General features: G+C 37.4%; 2 protein-coding genes across 2 annotated transcripts; both read right to left on the bottom strand.

Moving 5' to 3' along the window:
- Window positions 1-482: 482 nt before the first annotated feature.
- LOC106645447 (uncharacterized) lies at window positions 483-14,640 on the bottom strand. Its single transcript, XM_089596853.1, has 23 exons — window positions 14,451-14,640; window positions 8,511-8,579; window positions 7,567-7,821; window positions 7,436-7,491; window positions 7,286-7,354; window positions 7,163-7,192; window positions 6,966-7,077; window positions 6,778-6,902; window positions 6,642-6,714; window positions 5,524-5,657; window positions 4,990-5,088; window positions 4,684-4,896; window positions 4,190-4,273; window positions 3,837-4,053; window positions 3,658-3,746; window positions 3,336-3,497; window positions 3,140-3,202; window positions 1,923-2,181; window positions 1,560-1,679; window positions 1,258-1,476; window positions 1,009-1,181; window positions 708-929; window positions 483-629 (listed from the first exon to the last, which is right to left on the bottom strand). The coding sequence occupies exons 1-23, from the start codon at window positions 14,638-14,640 to the stop codon at window positions 483-485; spliced, it is 3,180 nt and encodes a 1,059-aa protein (XP_089452979.1).
- Window positions 14,641-18,332: 3,692 nt separating this feature from the next.
- LOC106645446 (structural maintenance of chromosomes protein 1B) lies at window positions 18,333-19,816 on the bottom strand. The gene is made up of 6 exons (XM_014361307.2): window positions 19,751-19,816; window positions 19,409-19,678; window positions 19,155-19,334; window positions 18,901-19,079; window positions 18,616-18,790; window positions 18,333-18,536 (listed from the first exon to the last, which is right to left on the bottom strand). Exons 1-6 carry the CDS (start codon window positions 19,814-19,816, stop codon window positions 18,333-18,335), a joined length of 1,074 nt encoding a protein of 357 aa, XP_014216793.2.
- Window positions 19,817-21,580: the final 1,764 nt, after the last annotated feature.

The raw sequence follows: 21,580 nt of genomic DNA, 5'->3' as shown, positions 1-21,580 counted from the left end.
TATAGTCTGTCGTTTTACTACTATTCTTTTGCCAACAGAAAATACAGATCAATAGAAATGCTTTCATTAGTGGTGACTCAAAAATAATTATTGTAGATCACTTTATTACTACCTACGTCATGATCTAAAAATTAATTGATATCCATTTATGAAAATTTCGTTTTATTTATTAGCTAAATTTGATTGATGATGTGTATGATTTTACAATACCAAATGAATATACAAAAATTTTTACATTATTTTCTTCTCTCAACGTTGGCTCTCCCTAGTTATTTTATTAGTATTTATAGTGTAAATTTAATAAAATAAGCAAATTAAGTGTTTTTCATTTGTATTAGTTGTGAACAGTTCTTAAAAAATATTGGTAACTTTCATTTTTAGATTGCAAAAAAAAATATAAAATTTTTGGTAAAATCTTCTGACATACAAGATGAAAGACCGTAGAATATTCTCTGGAATTGCGGTTTATCATGTGCATAAGATCACCGGAAACAGACTGATCCAATCTCTATCCAGAAACTCTGCTCAGGTTTTCCGATATCACGCATGGCAACGTCAACTATTGGCAGTCTCGACGGTTTATCAGTCTTGTATGTGATGGTAGTCTTTTTCCAATGGTCCCCTCGTGTCTAAAGGTGATAAAATTAAAAATTTTTTTTCAATTCTACACAGAAACAAAGGAATGAACAAATAAATGTATAAAATACCTTGCACTCATCTAAATTTGCCTCGTAGCGCAATCGCTGACTTCCCCTTGGCAGTAATTCAACATCGTTCCACGCGAGCAGCTTCAATCCTTTTCTGTAAGTCTTACGCTCAATGTCGAAATAAGCGACGCTGTTCTTACAATTGTAAGTGATCTTTTGTTCCGCTTCTTTAGAAAGTAATTGCAGAAAACCAATTTGATTGCTGTCCGCCTTGTAATTTATCTGTATGGAAAAAAATTTGAAAAAAAAAAATTCGAAGTACAAACCGCCAATGGTGATCGGTAAAATTATCGATTTATACCTTTGACGCGCTGTTGATTTCATTGAGCCAAATTTCGGATTCACTGCCCTCGTGACTGATTTCCACTGTTCGCGAGGGACTAGCTAAAATACATGACGAGCGCGTTTCGGCGTCACAACGTACTAGTATCGCATCTCGAGGATCACCGTCGTTCGGATCAATCCAATACTCTCCTGTGTGGGTATTTGCATTTTGATGATTACAGCATTTTTTCAAAGTAGATTTTCGTGAATTAGAAATTCTTCTAACCCGTAGGTTTTTCGGGGAAAGCGGCAAAGAGGTCGGCACACGTCCTCGCAGGTAACTCTTTGCTTCCATCGGGCCGGACAATGCTTTCCAAGTTGCTCTTTACCTGATCGTAAAACTTGGTCAAAATTTCCTTTCGCTCCTCGTCGTTAAACGGACCAAACATCCTGGGAGGCTCGATAGTTTGGGACGTCGAATCCGGTCCTTTGCTCTGTCCTTGAGCTGTAGTCGATTTAAAAAAAAAAAATCCCCCTTGTAATTCAAAAAAGATAAGACAATTTAGTAATTTCAATGTGAGTGCTTACCAAACAACGCAGCGAGCGAAGCCGTGTCGTAGCCATACGCAATTTCTCCCGGAGGCCCAGGTGGTCCGGGAGGTCCCGAGGGCCCTGGTGGACCATGTCTTCCGTCTTCTCCAGGTGGACCTTGTAAGGGATGGGTAAGTTGAAAAATTAAAATTTTTACTCCCCATCCTTACATGTTTTGTATACCGTAATGTTTCGTGAATAAATACGTCAAATTACTTAAATTGTAGTTTTGTTTCTTAATTTTAATAATAAGATGAATTAATTTAAAAAAAGTTTAACTCCATTGACCCTTTGTGGTTAGTATGGGATCGCATTTCGGCAAACATTTCATATGAATCATAAAAACGTGAATTTTACAACCTCGAGGTCCTGGATTTCCACTGTGGCCTGGAGGTCCCGGGTTGCCGTCACGGCCAGGGGGTCCACGCAAGCCCGCATCGCCATCCTTCCCTGGTAAACCAACGGGACCTTGTTCTCCTTTTTCACCAATACCAGGTGGACCTGGCACCCCTTGGAGGCCATTGAGGCCTCTATGACCTTTGGGTCCAGGCATACCTTCGAGGCCTCGTTCACCTTTCACACCATCTGGCCCAGGAAGACCCGGTTTGCCACGCGCACCCTGTTTTTATGGTTGATTAATATTTAGGTCGGGACATTAGAGCACCGCTCAATGTCACCAGGTAGCTCAATTTTTTCAAGCATCCCATATTTAATTGAATTTAAATGATTTTTGAAAACAAAATTTAAAAAACTATTGTGATAATATATGATTTATCATTACAAAACGTTATTTATGATTGGATTCTGCAATACAATAATTTTTTTTTTTTATTCTAGCAAATATCAGGAGAATTTTTTTAACCGTTCGGTTAATTAAACCATCTCGGTTTTAACTCACAATTTATAATAGTTTTAAAATTAAATTCTTCTTTATTAATGCAAAATTAATTCTTTTTTTTTTTTTTTTAAGATGTAAAGTTCTTTTTAAATGTTTCATTTATGATTGGCAATAAAATAATCCAATCATACATAATAAAGTGATAATATAACAACATTTTCAAAATAAATCATCATAAAAAAAATTATGAAAATCGTTAATTCAGTAAAATTTGTGATAAATGTCATGGAATTTTTTACAAACTAAATGAAGCCACAGACTTGACAAAACTTGTTAATTTTGTGTTTGCGAGTCAGCTTCGTATTAAATATCTTATTTTGTAAACGAAATTTTAAAAAATAGTGGTTTTCATCGTATAAGTGCCATCGCCTCTGGGGCTATTTTGCGGCCCACGTAAGGTAGCTGCGGAGCGATGACATTTATGCGGCGAATTCTATTTTTCCTACCCAGGGCACACTCGACCCACAAAAACGCCCGAGGTCGGAAAAAAAATTTTCTTTTTCTAAAGGTGTTCTTACAAGTATTTGTAGTAAGGCACCTTTTTGCTTCTAATTTTGAGAAGGTAACCATACAATAACTAGATGCTATTTTAGTACCTTTAAAATATAACAACTCACAGACTGCATTGAAAGTATTGTTAAGTTTTTTATGATTACTATAAATTTTTTTTAAATCTTACAGGCTGACCATCGAGTCCTGGTGGACCGGGAGGTCCCTGCTCTCCATCCTCCCCAGGCTCTCCCTACAATAAATAGTAAAAAATTTTATTGTATCAGTTAGGATTATTTTTTTTGCTATGATGAATATATAAATAGCAGTCGTGTCTGAAAAAAAAAAAAAAAAAAAAAAAAAAAAAAACTAATGATTCATCTCACAGGAAATCCTTTTTCGCCGGGAGGACCAACTGGTCCAGCAAGCCCGGGAGGCCCTTGAATACCCTGGTCTCCAGGTTTCCCGTCAATCCCCGCAGCTCCTCTATCTCCATTATTCCCTGATTTTCCGGGATTTCCAGGCTTTCCCGGCAAACCTCGCAAACCCTTTAAAATATTTCAAAACATGAGATTGATATAAATATTTACAATCTCGAACGAACCATCTTATCAAGTTGAGATTATTAATTTGTAACGCACACAACTTTACCCAGCAGTATAAACCTTGTTAAAAAAAATTTTTTTGCAATAAAAGTCTAATATTTACCTGTGGTCCTATTGGCCCTGCTCGGCCAACGTCGCCTACTGCACCTTTCGGTCCAATCGGCCCTACAGGCCCCCGTTCACCCGGTTGGCCTACAAATAATAATTAAAATTACGAAACCCTTTCAACTGAAATTGCACGCGTACTTTGACTATATAATTATTGTCATGCCGATAACTTACCCTTCGGCCCAATCGCCCCATCCGCACCGGGCGATCCCCTAAGTCCGACAGCACCGCGTTCCCCGGGAGGCCCAGCTGCACCCACGGGACCGCTTGGACCTCTTTTTCCTTTTTTACCCTCACTTCCCGTCGCCCCAGGCTGTCCGCGTGGACCCGGAAAACCTGGCTCGCCCTTTAGCCCCACGTCTCCTCGAGCTCCCTTTTCTCCGGGTACTCCCTATTATAAATACGCTTTAGTAAGTGTTAAATAGTCATTGTATATGATGCTGCTGTCTCTCGGACAAAATGAAGAAAAAAAAAAAAAATCAATTAATTTTTTTTTGTGAAATACAATTGTTCGAAAAATTACTCACGGGTAAACCCTCTATTCCAGGTAGCCCCTGACTACCGGGTGTTCCAGGTAGTCCTCTAATACCAGGGAATCCAGGCTGTCCAACCTAGTCTAAGCACATTAGTATGACTCCGGGAAATAAACACAGACAGTAGTTTTGTTGCACAACAAATAGTTTCAAAAAACAACAGAGTTTTTGTCTAGGATAAAAAGAAATAAAAGCTAACAGTTGTTTCGCATTGAAAATTTTCAAAATCATTTTTTTTCCAGCTACGGTAGCACGATTCATACAAGCTTTATGATCTTTGGTTACGATCCTAGACTTTTTTTTTTTAATATCTTCCGAGTTAAAAATACTTACTTCGAGTTTTTTTTATGACGATTGATGACTTTCGTTTCTTGTCATCCCAATGAAAAATCCTGGTTTTTTACACCATTTACCGTAAAATTGAACCACTGTCTGTATTTGTATCTCAAAACGAGTATTTTTTCGTGCTGTAATATGTTCAGACTTACCAAACCATTCAAGCCAGCAGCTCCCTTTTCACCACGAGGACCCTCCTTGCCAGGTACCCCTGGAGGTCCAGCTTCTCCAGGGGCTCCAGTGCGACCAACGTCTCCTCTCAGACCTTGCAAGCCTTGATTACCCTTGGGGCCCTGCATACCTTGATCACCTTTCATCCCTCGGATTCCTGGAAAACCAGGAGGACCAGGTTTCCCGATGGTTCCCTAAACAAATTAGGGAGTTAGGAAAAAAAACTATACTCATAATGACTCGTTTTAAAGGATAATAATTTAAAAGATTTATTTTTTCTTTATTACAGGTGGTCCAACTGCTCCAGGTGATCCATCAAAGCCTCTACTGCCTGGTTGTCCAGGCGCACCATCTCTTCCTCTCTCACCACGAGGTCCTAAAGGGCCCTAAAATATGTACATGCAATTTTTTGTAATTTTTCTATTTATTATCTATTGTAGAGTCAGTTGAAAAATGTGACATAATTTTTTAATTGGTATTACATTGAAGTACTTTTATTCTGAAATTTTTACTGATTTCGATCTATATAATGTAACTCCTTTGAACTCTAGCATATTATATTGTTGTATTGATTCCAAAGTTATTGTTGATTTACTATTTAACAATGGTAAAATAGTTGAATATTTTTTTTTTTTATCGGCTTTAATTGTATACTGTTTGGTCAACAAAATTGAGTAACAAAACTCATGTGAAACGCCAAATTTGACCATGGATTGAAAAGTTAATGATATTTAATTTTGCATTGCATGGTACTATTGTTTTTCCTAACAAATGACGTATTTTAAGTGAAATAAAATTTTTGATGCAATAACACTACGTACAATTGGCCCCAAGGGCCCCTGTGCACCAGGAGGACCGAGAGCTCCTTTTTCACCAGTATTTCCCTGTTCACCCTTAAGTCCATCCGTACCTGGTAGACCTTTGTGACCTTTAGCTCCAGGCAATCCCGGCAAACCTGAAGGCGAACATCATAAATGTTTATGACGAAAAAATATTTTTACTTGTTAATACAAACCGTTGATCTACATAATATAGACTTTAACTAATATTATTAAAGAAAAGAAAAAACAAACTGTCCCAATGACAAACTGGAAAAATTGTAATACATTTCACATGTATCTTAATCCTTTAAAGCTTCCCAAGTAAAAATAATTTTATTCCATTCATTGCATGGTAATAACTATTTTATACAGTAAGTTAAAAATAAAAAAAAATAATAACAGTTTATAAAGTCTAGATTTGAGACAGCTAATAAAACTTATTATTTACAGTTATCTGTCTCAAGTTGTTATTAGAACTTCTTAATACTTCTTATTAGTTATTATTTTTTTTTTTCGCGAGATCGTTAGTACAACAAGAGCCTTCAAAATAAGATTATTTTCAATTTTTTTAATAATTAACAATAAAAGTTCTTTACATTGACTATTTCTCTCTATGTTTCTAGAATGACGAAAAACATATACAATGAAAAAATAAAAAAATAATAACTCTTAATAAAAAATAACATCACTTATTAAATTTTATAACTTGTCTCAAATACGGGCTTTTATAATTCTTGTTATCAGTTGTTTTTATTCTTTAAAATAATTTTTGTTTGTGTTAGTATTCGAGAAATTTGGTATTTTGAGAACAACATTTATTTTACGGTGGTAATTAATCGACTAAGCAATTTATTAAAAGTATATACCTATTATCTTTGACACATATTGGAGTAATTTGTTTTGCAAGATATATATATAAATTCTTCATTTTCAACCATGACAAACTATTATTTCCCTATATGTATTAAAGATAAAGTTTTTATTTCTTGCTTCAAAGATATTTTAAAATTAAAATAAATAAAAACTCGATGCAGTGCTAGTTTTTGTAAAAGTATCGATCTTTTTTTTATTACAGTCATGATATGATTACTTTTTATAATCATCAAATATATTCATACCTGGAGGTCCGCGAGGACCGGGAGGCCCATGAGAACCAGGCGTACCTGTTTCACCATCTTCACCGGGAATGCCCTGTAATTATATTCACAATACTGTGTTCAAATGCGAGACGACGACGGAATATCGACAACTTACATCGTTTCCAGGTAAACCCGGCAGTCCGCGAGGACCAAGTGCTCCCGCGACACCAGGAGGTCCTGGTTCCCCAGCTTCACCCCTTGGCCCCGTGAAACCCATTGGACCAGGTGGACCGGGAGGACCTGCAATAACAAACCAAAAGTTACGGCGATCACAAAACGACAATAAAAGTCGTCGTTAATAACCAGCAGGTCCTCGAGGTCCGACTTGGACGTAAGCTTCCGGGTACATCATTGGACTGGGCCCCTTGTCCGAGCTAGCCTGCGCCATTCCCAGTTGATGGTAGTACTGGGACACCTGGGATTAAATTACGCTCTTTTTTCAGATTTAAATCAGATTTACGTGGTTGCAGTTGATCAATTACAAATTCATCCATACTCACATCTGGCACTGTACGAGCTGGACTCGAACCCTGTAGACGGAAAGCGATGAATTTCAATGACAAAATTAAAAAAAAAAAAAACTTTATTTTACGACTTAAATCGGTATAAGTAAAAGCTGTTACTTCCGCATTGGAGGAGCCGTTGAGAGGCTTGACCGGTTGACTCTCGCCAAAATCCATCTCGACCGATTCCTTAACAGAATACATATTATATATTATATAGAGTTTGTCGCTACACTTATTTTCTTCATCGCAATAGTAATTGACACTTACAGTCCTCTGCGTGCTGCTGTTGTATCTATCATCGTATCTATCGGGCGCTGGTGTGGCTACGATTAAAAGTTTTGAAATTCATATCGTGGAGAAAAGGTACAAAAACGCTAAAGAAAAAAAGCAACTCTCACTCGCGTTACAGGAGGGTATACGGGCGCAATCGATTTGTCCGCGGAGGCATCGGCAAATGGTGCAGTTCGAGGGACGCCAGTACTCGCCGGATCGGCGGTTTGTTCCATCAACTTCGCAAGGGGCGCCTAGATTGTCCTGCGAGGGGTAATTTATGCTTGCTCGCGCTGCGCTGGGCCTTGGACTCGAGGACGGGTGTCTCGGCGTTGACGAGCTGGAATAGTTTATCGTCGTTTCCGTCGAGCTGTGAGTTTGGCCTGGAACTGCTTTTACAGGAGGTGTTTACTTGCATCCGCAGTTTTTTCTCCAATCGTATGAGGTCTACATGTTTATAGGGTCCTGTGATCTGTTTGAATAGGATGGACTCACCGATTTTTTTTTTTTTTTAATGTATTAAGAGCACGATTTTTAATGGTGGGTCACTGTCCGAATGGTCAATTTTTTGATACTCGACGAGTTTTGTCAGTTAATTTTAAATATTGGTTTTTTCGACAAACAAAAGTTTTCACCCGATTCTTTCACTCATTTTAAACAAAAAAACGTATTACGTTATAAATTAGATTACTAGATTTAAAAAAAAAACACCAAAAGATGTCGAAAACCGTAAAGAACATATTTTTCAAAACTTTGTGAGTTTTTGCCAGAAAAGTATAAATTTTACGAATATACTTCATCCACAACTTTTTGCTTCAAATGCGACCAAAAAATCAGAAAAGAAAATTTTTTTACGAACAAAAAAAAAACAACATTTGTTACTTGTAAGTAAAATTTGTCAATTAACAAAAAATTGAACTTTTGGACAGCGACCCAACATGAAAAGTTGTGTTCCGCAGGCCCTAATGCATAAAAAAAAACTATGCTGGGTCTATTCTAATTAAACAGGTCAGGGAACCTTACCCGACCCCCCGACTTTATATTTATGGACTTGATATAATGATTGGCTTACCGTATCCATCATAGAACGAAGGGTTGCTGGTGGAAGTCACGGTGGCTTGCGACTCTTTCATCGTTGTTTCTATAATTAAAATTAAAAAAAAAAATAATAAACAAAAATAGCAATGATAACTCTCAACCCCAGCTAGTACACTACTTAGTGTAAAATTAAGAATATACCATTGTAATTATAGTCGTTAACTCAAAACAGTTTGGACGCATGGAGAACTAGGAAACAATAACGCCATTCTTTAAACTCCGTCTAAGGTTAATAGTTTAGTTTTGAAAAAAAAACGGGCGGCAAAAATGTAAGGCTAAAAATAAAATGGGATACCGAAGATCACAGTTGTGTACTTTTCTCGCAGAAAAAAATCTAACCCTAACTGAGTGTGGTGCAAGCAATACAACTCAGTAGCAGAGTAAAGAGCAAGAGAGAAAAAAGACTGTAACCATATGAAAACAGCATTGTGGACGATAGCATAGTAATAAAAAAAAAATACGAGAAAAGGTAAGCTTACGTGCGAGTGCACTAGAAACTACAAAAATAAATGAACAATAAATTAATTTTACATAGCATTAATGTATTTATTCATATGCAAGATTGAAATTGTAAATAAATGGCATCGAACAAAAATTCTATTACTTCCCAGTACTGAAAATTACTGGCAAACCATAGCTAAGCACCGCGAATCAGAGAAACGCGCTGTAATCGAGTAATAAAGCAACCATAAAAAAACGCATTAAAACAGAAATAAAAAAAAGTCAAATGCACTGGATGTACCCTGAGCTTTGAGTACTTCGCGTTAATTTATGCATGTATTGTAGCGTGGTTAAGTATTTGATATGGTTTTTGCAAGTAAAACTTATGATAATAATTTTTTCGTGGCAAATAATTTAATTTCTACAAAAAATATGTTAAGAAATAAAAGTTTTGCATGTGTTTTGAATTCGAAATTAAAATAGTGTTTAGGACAGTAAAAATTTGCACTGGTCAAATAGAAATAATTTTTAACAATAAATTAAAATGAAAAAAATGTACTTAAATAAATAATCAAGATCTCAAAAACATAACTACTTCAGCTAACAATTGCTCTATGGATTAATCATAATATTGTTATAAAATAAGTCTTAATAAAATAATTTTACACAAATAAAATGCAAATCTTTCATTTCTTATCATACTCTCTCGTATGATGAAAATTAGTACGAATTTTTGAAGAAATTCAATTTTTTGCCATAATTTGTAATAAATATTTCGGCAGAGCTCATACGTACTATTTACTTGAAAAGCTTTCATACTCGATTTATTTTTCTCGTTCTTGTTCCCATGTATTTTCTCTTTAATAATTTTTCCCTAAGAAACAACTCCAATGTCTTGAGATGTGTTCGAACACAATTAGTCATGTAGTCATGTACATGTCCCCACCCAAATAATCCCACTACTGATAGTACTGACCCTTCCTATTGCAGACTAATTGCGCTCGGGCCAATAGTGAAAGGGCGTAAACTCATCACTGCACAGTGTGGGGATATTCGGGAATGCAATGGGACTACCGTCCCTCAGTCCTCAGTTATTCTCTCCCGGAGTGTTCTAGTGTCTACTAGTGGTAACTGCTCGCATTGTGAACCGAAGAGTGCAACTAGTGAAATCGGAGTGTACGTCAATGTGAAAAATGAAGAGGACCTTTTTGAACTGGTGCAGAAAGACTAGAGCGTCTTTCCGGTCTCTTCGACACGAATCAAATGATCACCAGCCGAGTAGTGAGGTAAGTTTTGATTAAACTTACATAAAACATATTTCCCTTGCGCGCATTCTCATATCAGTTGAATGAGTAGATTTGTTTAAAGTGAATAATCGGGCATTAAAATATCATTGCTGCCCACTTTTGAATTTGAAAATCGGGGTTGGGGTGCGTCTCAGTGCTAGTTTTGGTACCTCTAATGTCATGTTGAGTCCGATTTTCGGGACATCGGTGTTTTCGGGCGCAACTGCTATTTTGTATTATCCGTTTTTCCTGCGCGCTTTTTTTGTTCTTCGCTGTACACTTACACTGGTTAAAGCGTAAATCTTTCCCATGTTTATGTAGCATTGCTATTTTTCTCGAGCGTACAAACTATTCATTGGTTTCGGTGCATATGCGATTGTCTCATTGAAAAAAAAAGATAATGTACTTGAAGTAAAGAGAAGAAAATCGAGAAAGTCGAATTTCCCTGCTCGTGTGCGTGACGCATCTTACATTTGTAATTTCGGTGATACCAGTTTTGAGGGCGCCGGGAAAGACCCTTTTTCTTTCTCAGGTATATGCACACATGTCTGTCTATGAATTGTACCTCCTTGGAAAACGATTTTTGTTAGTGTTCGCCATACAAAATTTTTGTCCCACGTTCGCGATTATCCGTGCAAAAAAAAAAAATAAAATTAATTATGTTTCTCCGACACAAGTACCGATTAGCAGATTTTAATTTTCTTATAGAAATAAAATTGTTCCCCTGTCTCATAATCAAAAAGTAACGACTAACCAAAACCTCAACCGTTTTTCCTTCCAGATTCAGAGGCTTGCCGAGTACGAAAAGTACATGGGAACCGACGCGCGAAATTTGGCGTCAGTTAATAGTGATGGAAAGTCGCACAAATCCCGGACATGGGGTCTCCTGCGAAAATCCGCCTCCTCTAGCCCCCGCGTCTTTGGTGTCAATCTGGCACGGCTCGACGAGAACGGCCTGCCCAAGCCGGTCCTCGTCATGCTGCAGCAGCTCCTCGCCAAGGGTCCCTCCACCCAAGGCATCTTTCGCAAATCCGCCAATTTGAGGGTGGTCCGGGAGCTCAAGAAGCAGATCGAGTCCTCGGGCGACACTAGCTGCCTCGAGGACGCGTCCGTACTCGCAGTGGCTGCCCTACTCAAGGACTTCTTGAGATCCCTGCCCGACCCCCTCCTCACCTCTCACCTCTTCTCCCTGTGGATGGCCAGCCTCGAGTCTCCGGACCCACTCACGACGATCAAAAGGTACGACCCCTAATATTTTTACTTCAATGGAGCTACCGTATTATATACGATTTTCCATTCATTTATCGTTCGTTTGGTTTGTAGCATTTTGGACCGTCTGCCGAGGGCAAACTATACGCTGCTGTCGCACCTGATCCATGTGCTGCACCACATAGCCCGGCGCTCGAAGCACAACCTCATGTGCGCGAGTAACCTTGGCGTGTGCTGTGGGCCAAGTCTGCTCTGGTCCGAGAGTCCCTCGGTCAACCAGAGCCAGGCGATTCCTGCCCTCGTGGAGATGCTTATCCAGCACTGCGAGGTCCTGTTCGGTGAAGGGGTCGACCTGCTTTTCGGCGCCAAGCCAAGCGACAGCGGAGCCAAAGACAGCACCGACAGCCTACACTGTAAGCACCAAACTTTTCTTGAGACCCGCCAAAGACTTTACACTATAAAAACTGGTTTCAACGTTTTTTCTCTCGTTTTATAGTAGCTGATGGAATTTCCCTGGACAATCTCTGTTTGACAGAACCTCCACGCAAAGATTGCTTGTCCTTGTCCACGGATTCTGGGCTGACGCTGTCGGACTGTGAGATCTTTGTCCCTGAATCGCCGATGGATTCCGCGGACTCGGCTGTCAAGCTTCAAGAGGCCGTAAAAGAAAACGCTGAGAACCCCAAGGAAGAGGTCCTGTACCGGTGGAGAATCATAAAATTCACGGACATCATAGTAGACTACAATAAGTCGGCACAGCAGGACGCCAGACTGCACGACTTTGGCAAAAAAGATATCGGCAGCGATAACAGTAGTAGTGGCAGTTGCATAATCGGTAACAATGAGGATGACGAGCACAAGCAAACGTGGCCGGAGACGCCGCCACCTTTGCCTCCGCGACGCCGGCACTCGAAGCCCGTCAATCCTAACTTCTAGGGTAGGCGCGAACCGGCCACTGCTGCCATCTCAAACCCTATCGCAACTAGGCACTTGAGATCCGTCGTTGACGAAGAAAGTTACGTCTGGTTTCGGATGCGGCTGCACCCAGAGAAACGTATCAGAACGTTTTTTTCTTTTCTTGTGCTCTTATTCATGGGACTAAACAGTTATGAATTGAGTTGAAATAAAGAAAGAGAAACAGTTACGAGTGCAAGAATAGTTATGATAAAAAGTGTACTTTTAGCCAATAATCAGGCTATTGAATATAGTTACTATCGAGTGCCTGTAATCGAACGAACAAACTCTCAGGCCAAGGAAGGTATTAATGTAAAAAACTATAAAAGATAATCGACGTGTTTTTGTGGACTTTCTTTGCTTTTTTACCTGCTTCTTTGACCGAGGGATGTATATAGTCAGACATTTTTTATTAAGCTTTATTGAGTGACGAATGTGTTAAAGTAAACTAGCTTTTTCATGTGATTTTAATTTTAAGTTCATTGTTAATATTTAGAGTGTACAGCGTTTATATAAAAAAAATATACAACTTGTATCATAGCATTGAAATCTTTAAGTGTTATTTAGTTTACAAGTAGATTGTATCATAGTCAACAGAATTTCTAATTAGTGTACAGTTAATTTATACATGTATTTGTACATATTAGGTATATCTTTTACGTCGTTAAATTTTGTAAGTACAAATGACATTCAACGAAAATTATTCACTTAATTTAATTGTCAAATAAAATTACATTTTGTATTTTGTACATAAATAAACTTGGCTTTTTTTCCATCCCATACAAATTACCCGTATCGTACGATAATTTTATTAATAAGTTTTTCGATTTATCTTTACTTTTATGGATATCTATATATTTTTATTGTAGCCAAATTTTATTGTAAGAAAAAATATGTTAAGAAATAAAAAATTCTCATGTGTTTTGGATTCAAAATTAAAGTACTGTTTTGAACAGTGAAAAGTTGCACTGGTTAAATAGAAACAATTTTCAACAATAAATGAAAATGAAAACAATATACTTGAAATAAATAATCAAGATATTGAAAAAATAAGTTCTTTAGCTAATAATTTCATTGTAAATGCATTGTAATATTTACATCCTATCGATAGCTAATACATCCTATTTACTTGAGGAGCTCCCGTACTTTTATTTTTCTTGAAATTTCTAATCGAAATCTACTTCTAAGACCCTATTTACACATTTTACTATTGGGAAATAATATAGGGTATTCGAGAAATGCCGAAAATCAGAAAAAAATAGGAAAGTTGGTGTTTTTTAGTTTTATTCTGCAAAAATATTGTTACAAACAGGATATTAACAAAATGAAAACTGCACCATTAAAAAGAGCTAGCTTGAAAATTATGGGAAAGATGTTTAGCCTTTTTTTTGTACGGACATTTATACGATGATTAGTTCGAAAGGTGAAAATACGTCTATTGTTTTAATGAAAATTGATATTATTATACATTTAACGCTGAAAAAATGTGCAAAGACCTGAATTGCGTATTCTTGGAATTTTTTTACTTTATAGGTTACCACCAATAAAAAAAAATCATTAAAGAGGTGTAGCTTAAAATTTGAATGTGGCACTTTTGGGTACCCTGAAAAGTTAAAAATGAAAGGAGAATTCCTCATATATATATATATATATATTATGTGCATCCAAACACCGGGATGACCGAATTTCGCGCGCATTGGCCAGAAGATTGACAGTAGCAAATTAAAGCGCGTTGCGTCGCCCGCGTGATATTTGTTTCGCGGAATATATATATGCTTATATGTCACCGTCGTGACATATCCATATAGGCGAGCCAACGATGATGGATTACGTATTGCTACGATAAATTGATGACACTAGTGTATACGTATACACAGTACACGGACAAATTGCTCGGAGGAGCAGTGATTTTCATACGACAACGATAATGCTTTGAATACACGAAAAAAAAAGCTTTCGTGCCATTAAAATAAATAAAAATATATAGGTGAGGGAGCGAGTCGTGCTCGCAAGAACAAACCTACCCCTCGCGGTCTCGTTCTCCTCGTACTCGTAATTCTCGTACTCCTCGTACTCGTACTCCCCGTTGCCATCGCCGCCACTACTCGGACGCCTCCCGCGTTGCCTTTTCACTTTCGGCCTCTTTGGCCCCTGATCGTCCTCGAGAGCTGCCACCGCCACCGCGAACAGTAGCAGTAGCCAACCACCCCTCATCGCTTATTCGGTTATCTTGGTATTCAGCATCGGCTGAGTCTCTTACTCGTCGATGATTCTTACTTTTTTTTTCCCCCCTTACACCGAAAAAGTGCAGGGATCAGGGGACTGCGAACGAATTGTCGCGATTTGCAATTTTTCCAAAAGAGGAGGGTGACCTTGTTAATTTGAAGGAACAAAACAGGCGATACGATATGAAATAAAATTAAAAAAGAAAGAAATTTAAAGAAAGCGCGGCCACAAGCAAAGTGGGTGGACAAGTGTTGTCCCCTGGACCCGAACCACTGATAGTTCAAAGGCACTTCGCGACAGACTGCGAGGGGGCGATGGTACGCTAGACTCGCGAGTGGCCGATCGTTTATTCCGCGGTTCTTCGCCACGAGAATGAAGAACAAGTCATGCGGTCCTCGCGAGAAGTGGCGGGGGGAGGTCGCCTAGAAAAGCCCAACGATCTCTTCTTCTTCCTTTTTCGGCGCTTTCCTCGTCATCTCCGTCTTCTTCTTCCGCTTGGCACCGGATGTAAAAACTAATAACGGACCACCGTCTTTGGACCCGATCTTTCTCGTATACATCTGTGGCTTCCCGGACGAGCCGATCACCTTCATTATTGTGATTTTCGAGAAAAACGGCTTTAAAGATTAAAAAGCTAGTTTTTGACAGCGCGTAAACTGCGCGTTTCTTGCTGTGCCTAAAGTTATTAGGTACTTAGACAAGACTTTATAATTTTACGTGGGTGATCAAAAAATGCAATCGTCTTCCTTGCTACGAGTCGATTTTGTATGGTTATTCAGTTAACTCGGGAACATAGAACTTTTTCGATTTTTCAAACTCAACCACGAGGATATATATGTTATATGCCTATACTTACGATTGGGCCGGGAAAATGGCAGCTAATAGATTAGGTATAGTGCCGATTACGGAAAATTACTAACTCGAATTATTTGAAAAATTTGTTTGGACGTTAAGTACACCAAACAAGGATATGCTTTTCGGTCTCAACTCAATTTTGAAAAAAAAATAGAGATAATCGGTTGGTCCGGGAAGGCACATATTACGACGCGTACGCTTTTTCTTTGATCGGGTGAGCGTTTGCAGAGGGAGAAAAGCTTAAATATTGGTACAAAATCGTGGGGGAAGGGAGTGAAAAAATGATTCAGTCAAGTACTACATTCACACGAGTAAGTAAAATTAACAACTTGGTGAAAAAAAAAAAACCATAATACCTATATACTACAATAACTTGCTCAGTTCGCTTCAAGAGCTCGTTAAAATCGGCTGCCTCTCTCATCGGCCCGCAAGCAAAATGCATCGCGCGTAAGACTCATGAAACAAAGCGCCATAATCGGTAAACGATCACTGTCATCGACTCCGTCAAACCGATCGATATACACACAGCTCCGATCGGCAATCAATTACGTCACTCATGTGCACTTCGTGATATATATGTATACGTTGAAAAAGCCATCGTACGCGCGTGTACGTATATGCATCTGCATGAAGTGTATAACTCTCTTCCGCGTGACCCTAATTTCTTCTTTCGCAAGTGTCTTTATTTCTTTTTCGCGGCGTCCAACGCGCAGGAGCCTCTTCCGAGATGAACAGCTGCCGATGTCGCCGTGGAGATATGGAGCGCGCGAGATCCAGCGTGTACATACTATATACCGCATCCTCTTGTTCTTCGTCAACTTTTTGCCGGATGTGTCTCCTTTCCCGATGGCGCTACGTCGCTTGAGCCGCGATTCCACGGAAATCGGGCGCAATAATATCCAAGCACGCGCGTGATCGTCTCCGATGCGCATCGCGCCGACGATTTTTGGACGTTGCCCTGCTGGAGCTTGCAGCATATATCTTGGACGAATAGTGGTATTACCCAATAAACGCACATGTGCATATTTACATTTGTTTTTTATTGCGTATAAATGACGCATACAACAAAGCTGTTTGGCATCAAACTGCGGGTATTTTATAAGAAACAAAAATCTCTAAAAAAAAATTCTCCCTCTTGAATCAAATAGCCATGTGCAAATTATTACGTGTGAGTCGTACTCGTGTAAAGAGCACAATATGTATAATATACGTGCATAGAAAGAAAAAAAAGCTCTAGATTCCAGACCACACAGCCCCCGGTGACAAGTGTTGAGTTCGAACAAGCACCAAATGAATTTACGATCCTGGAGGCAAAAAAGAAAGCGCGCCGATTCCGATACGCGCGCAAGCTCGAATTCCCAGAGAAAGAGAGCTTCGTCGGTGGTTGGCCTGCGTCGGGAAAACAATAAATCAGAGTTACGCGCCCATCTCGATCTTTTGTCGGCTTCGAGTAGCCAAAAACCAGGCCAGTGGGATTTATGACAATTTACGCACACGCGTGAGCGCAGTATCGTTTTGCAAGCTAATCATGAAAGTGTCACGCCAGCGTTTAAATTTGTTTTTTTTTTTTTCAAAGGATCGCTCTCTTCTTTTGTTTCCCCCGTACATGTATATACGCGCTCGTCTAGAGAAATACAGGGCTCCCAGAGATATGGGCGCGCCCTAGTTCTCGTACGCGATGATCTGGTGGCTAAAAATACACCGTTTTTACGACTCACTGCGTAAAATTACTCCTACCCGGACTTGTGAGCTTTTTTTCCATGTGCCGAAAATTCAGCGAAACGTTCACGCAAACAAAAGTGCATCGACTATTATATTGCAAGGAACAAGAAATTAATGATCCGAGCATTATTATTATTATACATATACGCACAGTATCAACAATCAAAAACAAGACAAGACAAGACAAGTAACATCAGACCGGGTATGCAATTCCACGTCGTTAAGCCTTTGGCGTCGCGAATTGCTCATCCGCGCACGCAAAAAGAAAGTTGGCTCGATTTTAATTGTTATTTGGCGTGACTGCGATGCATACGCTTTTGTGCAAGCTCGCGCGCGCGCGAACGACACAAACGGCGCAGGGGCCGATTTTTATATGAGTAAGTAGGCCGCCATGGAGATCGCGGCGTTGGAGATAGGCGAGAGGCGACGAGCCGCGGTGGATAACAATATCGTATGTGCGCACGCGATCGATCGGGTGGCTTTTTGTTCGATAAGCAAGATTACAATGAGTGACCATCATGTTCTTGTTTTACATTGTGGTAAAAAACGCGTGGATGACTGATTTTATATTTAAAATTCGTTTATTAACATGTTTGTACACATAAATTTGTTTGTAAAATGCTAGCCAGTCTTAAACTATGCTTTTCAATAATCAATTCTTTTTTTTATTCATCACAGGCACTTTTCTTTTCTCATACAATCATACGAAAATCATCCTACTTGCAAAACTGCGATCGTTAATAACAATTTAATTCAGTAAATACCTAAGATTAACAAGTCGTTGGTTCTATATAAATATTCTTAAAAATTAACAAACCAGTTACTCTGTATTTTTCGTTACAATCAAAGTTCATCAAAATTCATTAAAATATACATGTATAAACAGTTAAAATGAGTAACAATCAAAGTTAATCAAAGTTCATTAAAATATATGTAAATATTGAATTTAAAAAAAATAAAAAATGGTAAATCATACTACTCTATGGGATTAAAAGTTTGTAAAACTGAGGAATCAGTTGTGAAGGAGATAAAAAAAAAATTCGAGTAGTAGGTAATAAAAAAATTCGGTATTTAAATAATGATTTTTTGCATTTTTTCGCTCTCTAGTCTGTTTCTCCAGTTTTTTCCGATGTGCTGTTTGATATCTCCGGAAGTCTAGATACCGGAGTCGAAGCCGACAAGTTGCCTATTCTCTTGTGCACGCTCAACATTTTTTCATCGATAGTGGATTTGGAAGTAGTCTCAGATAGGTTTTTCAAATATTCATGTAAACACACGTGCAAGGCAGAACTTGTATTTATATTATGCTGCGAAACATTACGTGATATTGAATCAAACATTATTCAAACCATCAAAAATTATTAATTGATACGAATGTCCAATTACCAAGCGTATATTGATTGCTGCGTCTGCATAAAGATTTACCGACATTTGATGACTGATTATCATAATTTGAATGAATGGTTTCAATCTTTCCAAGTAAGAATACAGGTTGGTTTGATTGATACCATCTATAGCTGCATCCACTTCATCGAATATCAGGCAAGGACTTGGCTTGAGTCTGAAAATAGAATAATTGTAAATAAAATGTGTTGAGAGGGGGATGGATTGAAAATTAAAAAAAAAAAAAAAAAAAAAAAAACATTTTTTTGTGCTGAAATTTATATTTACTGGTGGATTCCAATTAATAGTGACAATGCACAAATTGCTTTTTCAGCTCCAGATATATTTTCCATTGGTATCATTGGCTTGTTGGGCATTATACAACTAAAATCAATACCCTGTAGGTACGGCTCATCTGGGTTTCTCATCATTATGTATGCTTGGGCTGATTCATTGTCAAATATCTCCTAAAATTATTATGTTTCGTTAATAAAATCGTTTTGACTTTGTTTGACGATTATTGTAAAGAAAAAAATATTTACTTTGAAAACCGTATCAACTTTGGCTTGTAAGGCAGTTAAAAATTCTTTAAATAGAGAGCTTCGAGCTGACTTCACTTGATCAAATTTTTTTCTCATTACACTTAGTTCTTCCATGTTATCATTAAAATCTTTTTGTATTTTTTTCAACTTCAGATCGACTGTTTCCAAATCTGTTCTGGCCTAAATGAAAAAAAGCTTCAAGTTGATTCCAGTAAGTAATTAAAAAATAAGCTGATTATAAAACTTTTACAAACATTTATGTGCTCAAACTTTTCATTCAACTCTTTAAGAATATCACTCATTTCATCTTCAAGATTTTCCACAATTTTTTTCGTATTATTTTTCACCGACTCAGGTAATATTGCGTAATTGATTTCTACATCTTTTTCTTTTAATAATGAGATTTCCAGTGTTTCATCAGTAGTACTGCTATCAGTACCATCTCTAACTGTTGTATCAACGCCAGATTTTAATAAAATTTTATCAATCGTTCCATCGTACAAGGGAATTTTTAAATTTTTTATCTAAAAAATTAAGAATAAATAATATTGAAGGTAAGATTAAAAGATGTTTGTAAAATGACATAATTAAGTTACCTTGCATTCCCTAAGCAACTCATGTTTTTCAGCACGAAGAGTCAGTAATCGTGCCGTATTCGCCATTACTTGTGATTTGTATTCCTTTATATCTGTTTCCATCAATTTATACTTTTTTTTCTCGGTTTTCAATCTCTCGTGCAACTCATCGATATCTTTTTTGATCAATATAAGTTGATCATCGCCAATAGAACTTTTTCTCTTTTCTATCAGTGCACTCAATTTTTCTTTCTCTAAATTTAAGTCATCAAAACTTTTTCTATCTCGAGCTATACGCGATTCTAATTTTTTTATCGGTGCTGTAAAAATATTAATTATGGAAAGAATTTTTTTTTAATTTTTTTGACTAAATAAGAAAAAAGAGTTTTTTACTTTTAGTGTCTCGATTATTCTCAAAATTGATTTGATTTTTTATTTGATCTATAAGATTATCGTACTCTTTTTGCCGATCAATACGATCTTGACTTTTTCTTAAAATGGAATAAAAAATAATTAGTTAAACTGAATGTTGATAAAAAAAACTAGTGTAAACACATCGTGCATAACTTACTTGAAATTTCCTTGTTCGTAGACTCTTATATCAGGTATTTGCAAGCTTGCACAAAAGTTTTCGAACACAGCATCTTCAATTTGATTCTTTTGAAACTCAATTTGTTCACACATTTTATTTTTAGCTTCAAGTTCCTTTTGTAACTCCTCATACTTATGCTGAAAATTCGTATAGTATACAGAAAAAAGGAGGGTAAGAGAGAGTGACAGGAGGAATTACCTCATGATCAAAAGCAGCAAAGTTTTTTTCGAGTATCAGCAATTCTCTTTTTTTCTTTCCTAAATCCTCTTGCTTTTCCTTGAACGAAAAGTCACGTTTAACTAATTTTAATAAAATATTTAACAATTTGCTTATTAAAAAACTTACCTTGAGTAGCGGTATAAGATGCTTTTCCAACGTAGTATTAAGTGCGGAAAGTTCGAGCATAATTTCCCGTAAAGATTCTTGTACACTGCGTAATTCAACCGTCAATTTCCGTAAAAGAGTAATTTTTTTTTCCTGAATGACAATTTGCAATATGTAACCATGACAGTGGTGTAAAAAGCTTATTACACGTATAAAGTATTCACTTACCTTATCATTTTTTAGCTTCTCTCTATCTTTATCTGACCACTCTTTCGATTTTTCCAACAAACTGGCTAAGCCACCAGATATTATACCGTTCCTACGAAATAGCGTACCGCTGAGAGAGACACACTGTGAAAATTATTTCAAGACAATGTGTTTACGTACGATGAATTTTTTTTATTACAGTTACAAAATGTTCAATTGTTAAAATACTTACATCAATTTGACACTTTTTGGAAAGCTCCAATGCCTCGTTGTCAGTTTCACAAATAATTGCATCTCTTAGTACGTGATGCAAAACTTTCTGAACTCCTTTAGATGCAGAACGCATGGCAAACACAGCAACTTTTGCATTTGGTGTACTCTTTACCATTCTATTTAAGAAAAAAATTAATTAATGTCATAATAAAAGATTTTTGTTGGTACACACGTTATTATTGCACGAATATTTACCTCAGCGCTTTTTCTAGTGGCTTAATTTGGACGTAATCAATTGGCAAAAAGGTTTCCATAACAGAGTGCTTTTCGCCAAAATATTTTTTTTTTAAAAACTCAATACACTTACTGGCAGTTTCTTTCGTATCAACTACAATTGCATTCATCTTTTTACCCATTAATTTAGTTATGGCTATTTGATAGCCATCTTCGCTGACACGACATATGTTCTTCAACCGATCCTCCTAAAAATATTTCATTACAAAAACAAAATTCAT

Source organism: Copidosoma floridanum, unplaced genomic scaffold, assembly GCF_036245765.1.
Source record: "Copidosoma floridanum isolate Cflo_tuat_1 unplaced genomic scaffold, Cflo_Japanese_pri ptg000030l, whole genome shotgun sequence".
In the NCBI taxonomy this organism is placed as follows: Eukaryota; Metazoa; Arthropoda; class Insecta; order Hymenoptera; family Encyrtidae; genus Copidosoma; species Copidosoma floridanum.
Note: the sequence above shows the minus strand (reverse complement) of the source record. Positions and strands in the feature narration are given on the sequence as shown.

What these genes read in the sequence shown, in the direction of transcription:
- LOC106645447 (XM_089596853.1), bottom strand. Translation starts at nt 14,640, where the DNA reads ATGAGGGGTGGTTGGCTACTGCTACTGTTCGCGGTGGCGGTGGCAGCT. An exon ending in GGAGAACGAGACCGCGAGGG is followed by an intron (nt 8,580 to 14,450) that starts GTAGGTTTGTTC and finishes TTTTAATTATAG; the next exon opens with AAACAACGATGAAAGAGTCG. An exon ending in CTGGAGCAGTTGGACCACCT is followed by an intron (nt 4,897 to 4,989) that starts GTAATAAAGAAA and finishes TAATTTGTTTAG; the next exon opens with GGAACCATCGGGAAACCTGG.
- LOC106645446 (XM_014361307.2), bottom strand. Translation starts at nt 19,816, where the DNA reads ATGGCGAATACGGCACGATTACTGACTCTTCGTGCTGAAAAACATGAG. An exon ending in AAAAGTTTGAGCACATAAAT is followed by an intron (nt 19,335 to 19,408) that starts GTTTGTAAAAGT and finishes TTTTTCATTTAG; the next exon opens with GCCAGAACAGATTTGGAAAC. An exon ending in CTATTAATTGGAATCCACCA is followed by an intron (nt 18,791 to 18,900) that starts GTAAATATAAAT and finishes TTCTATTTTCAG; the next exon opens with ACTCAAGCCAAGTCCTTGCC.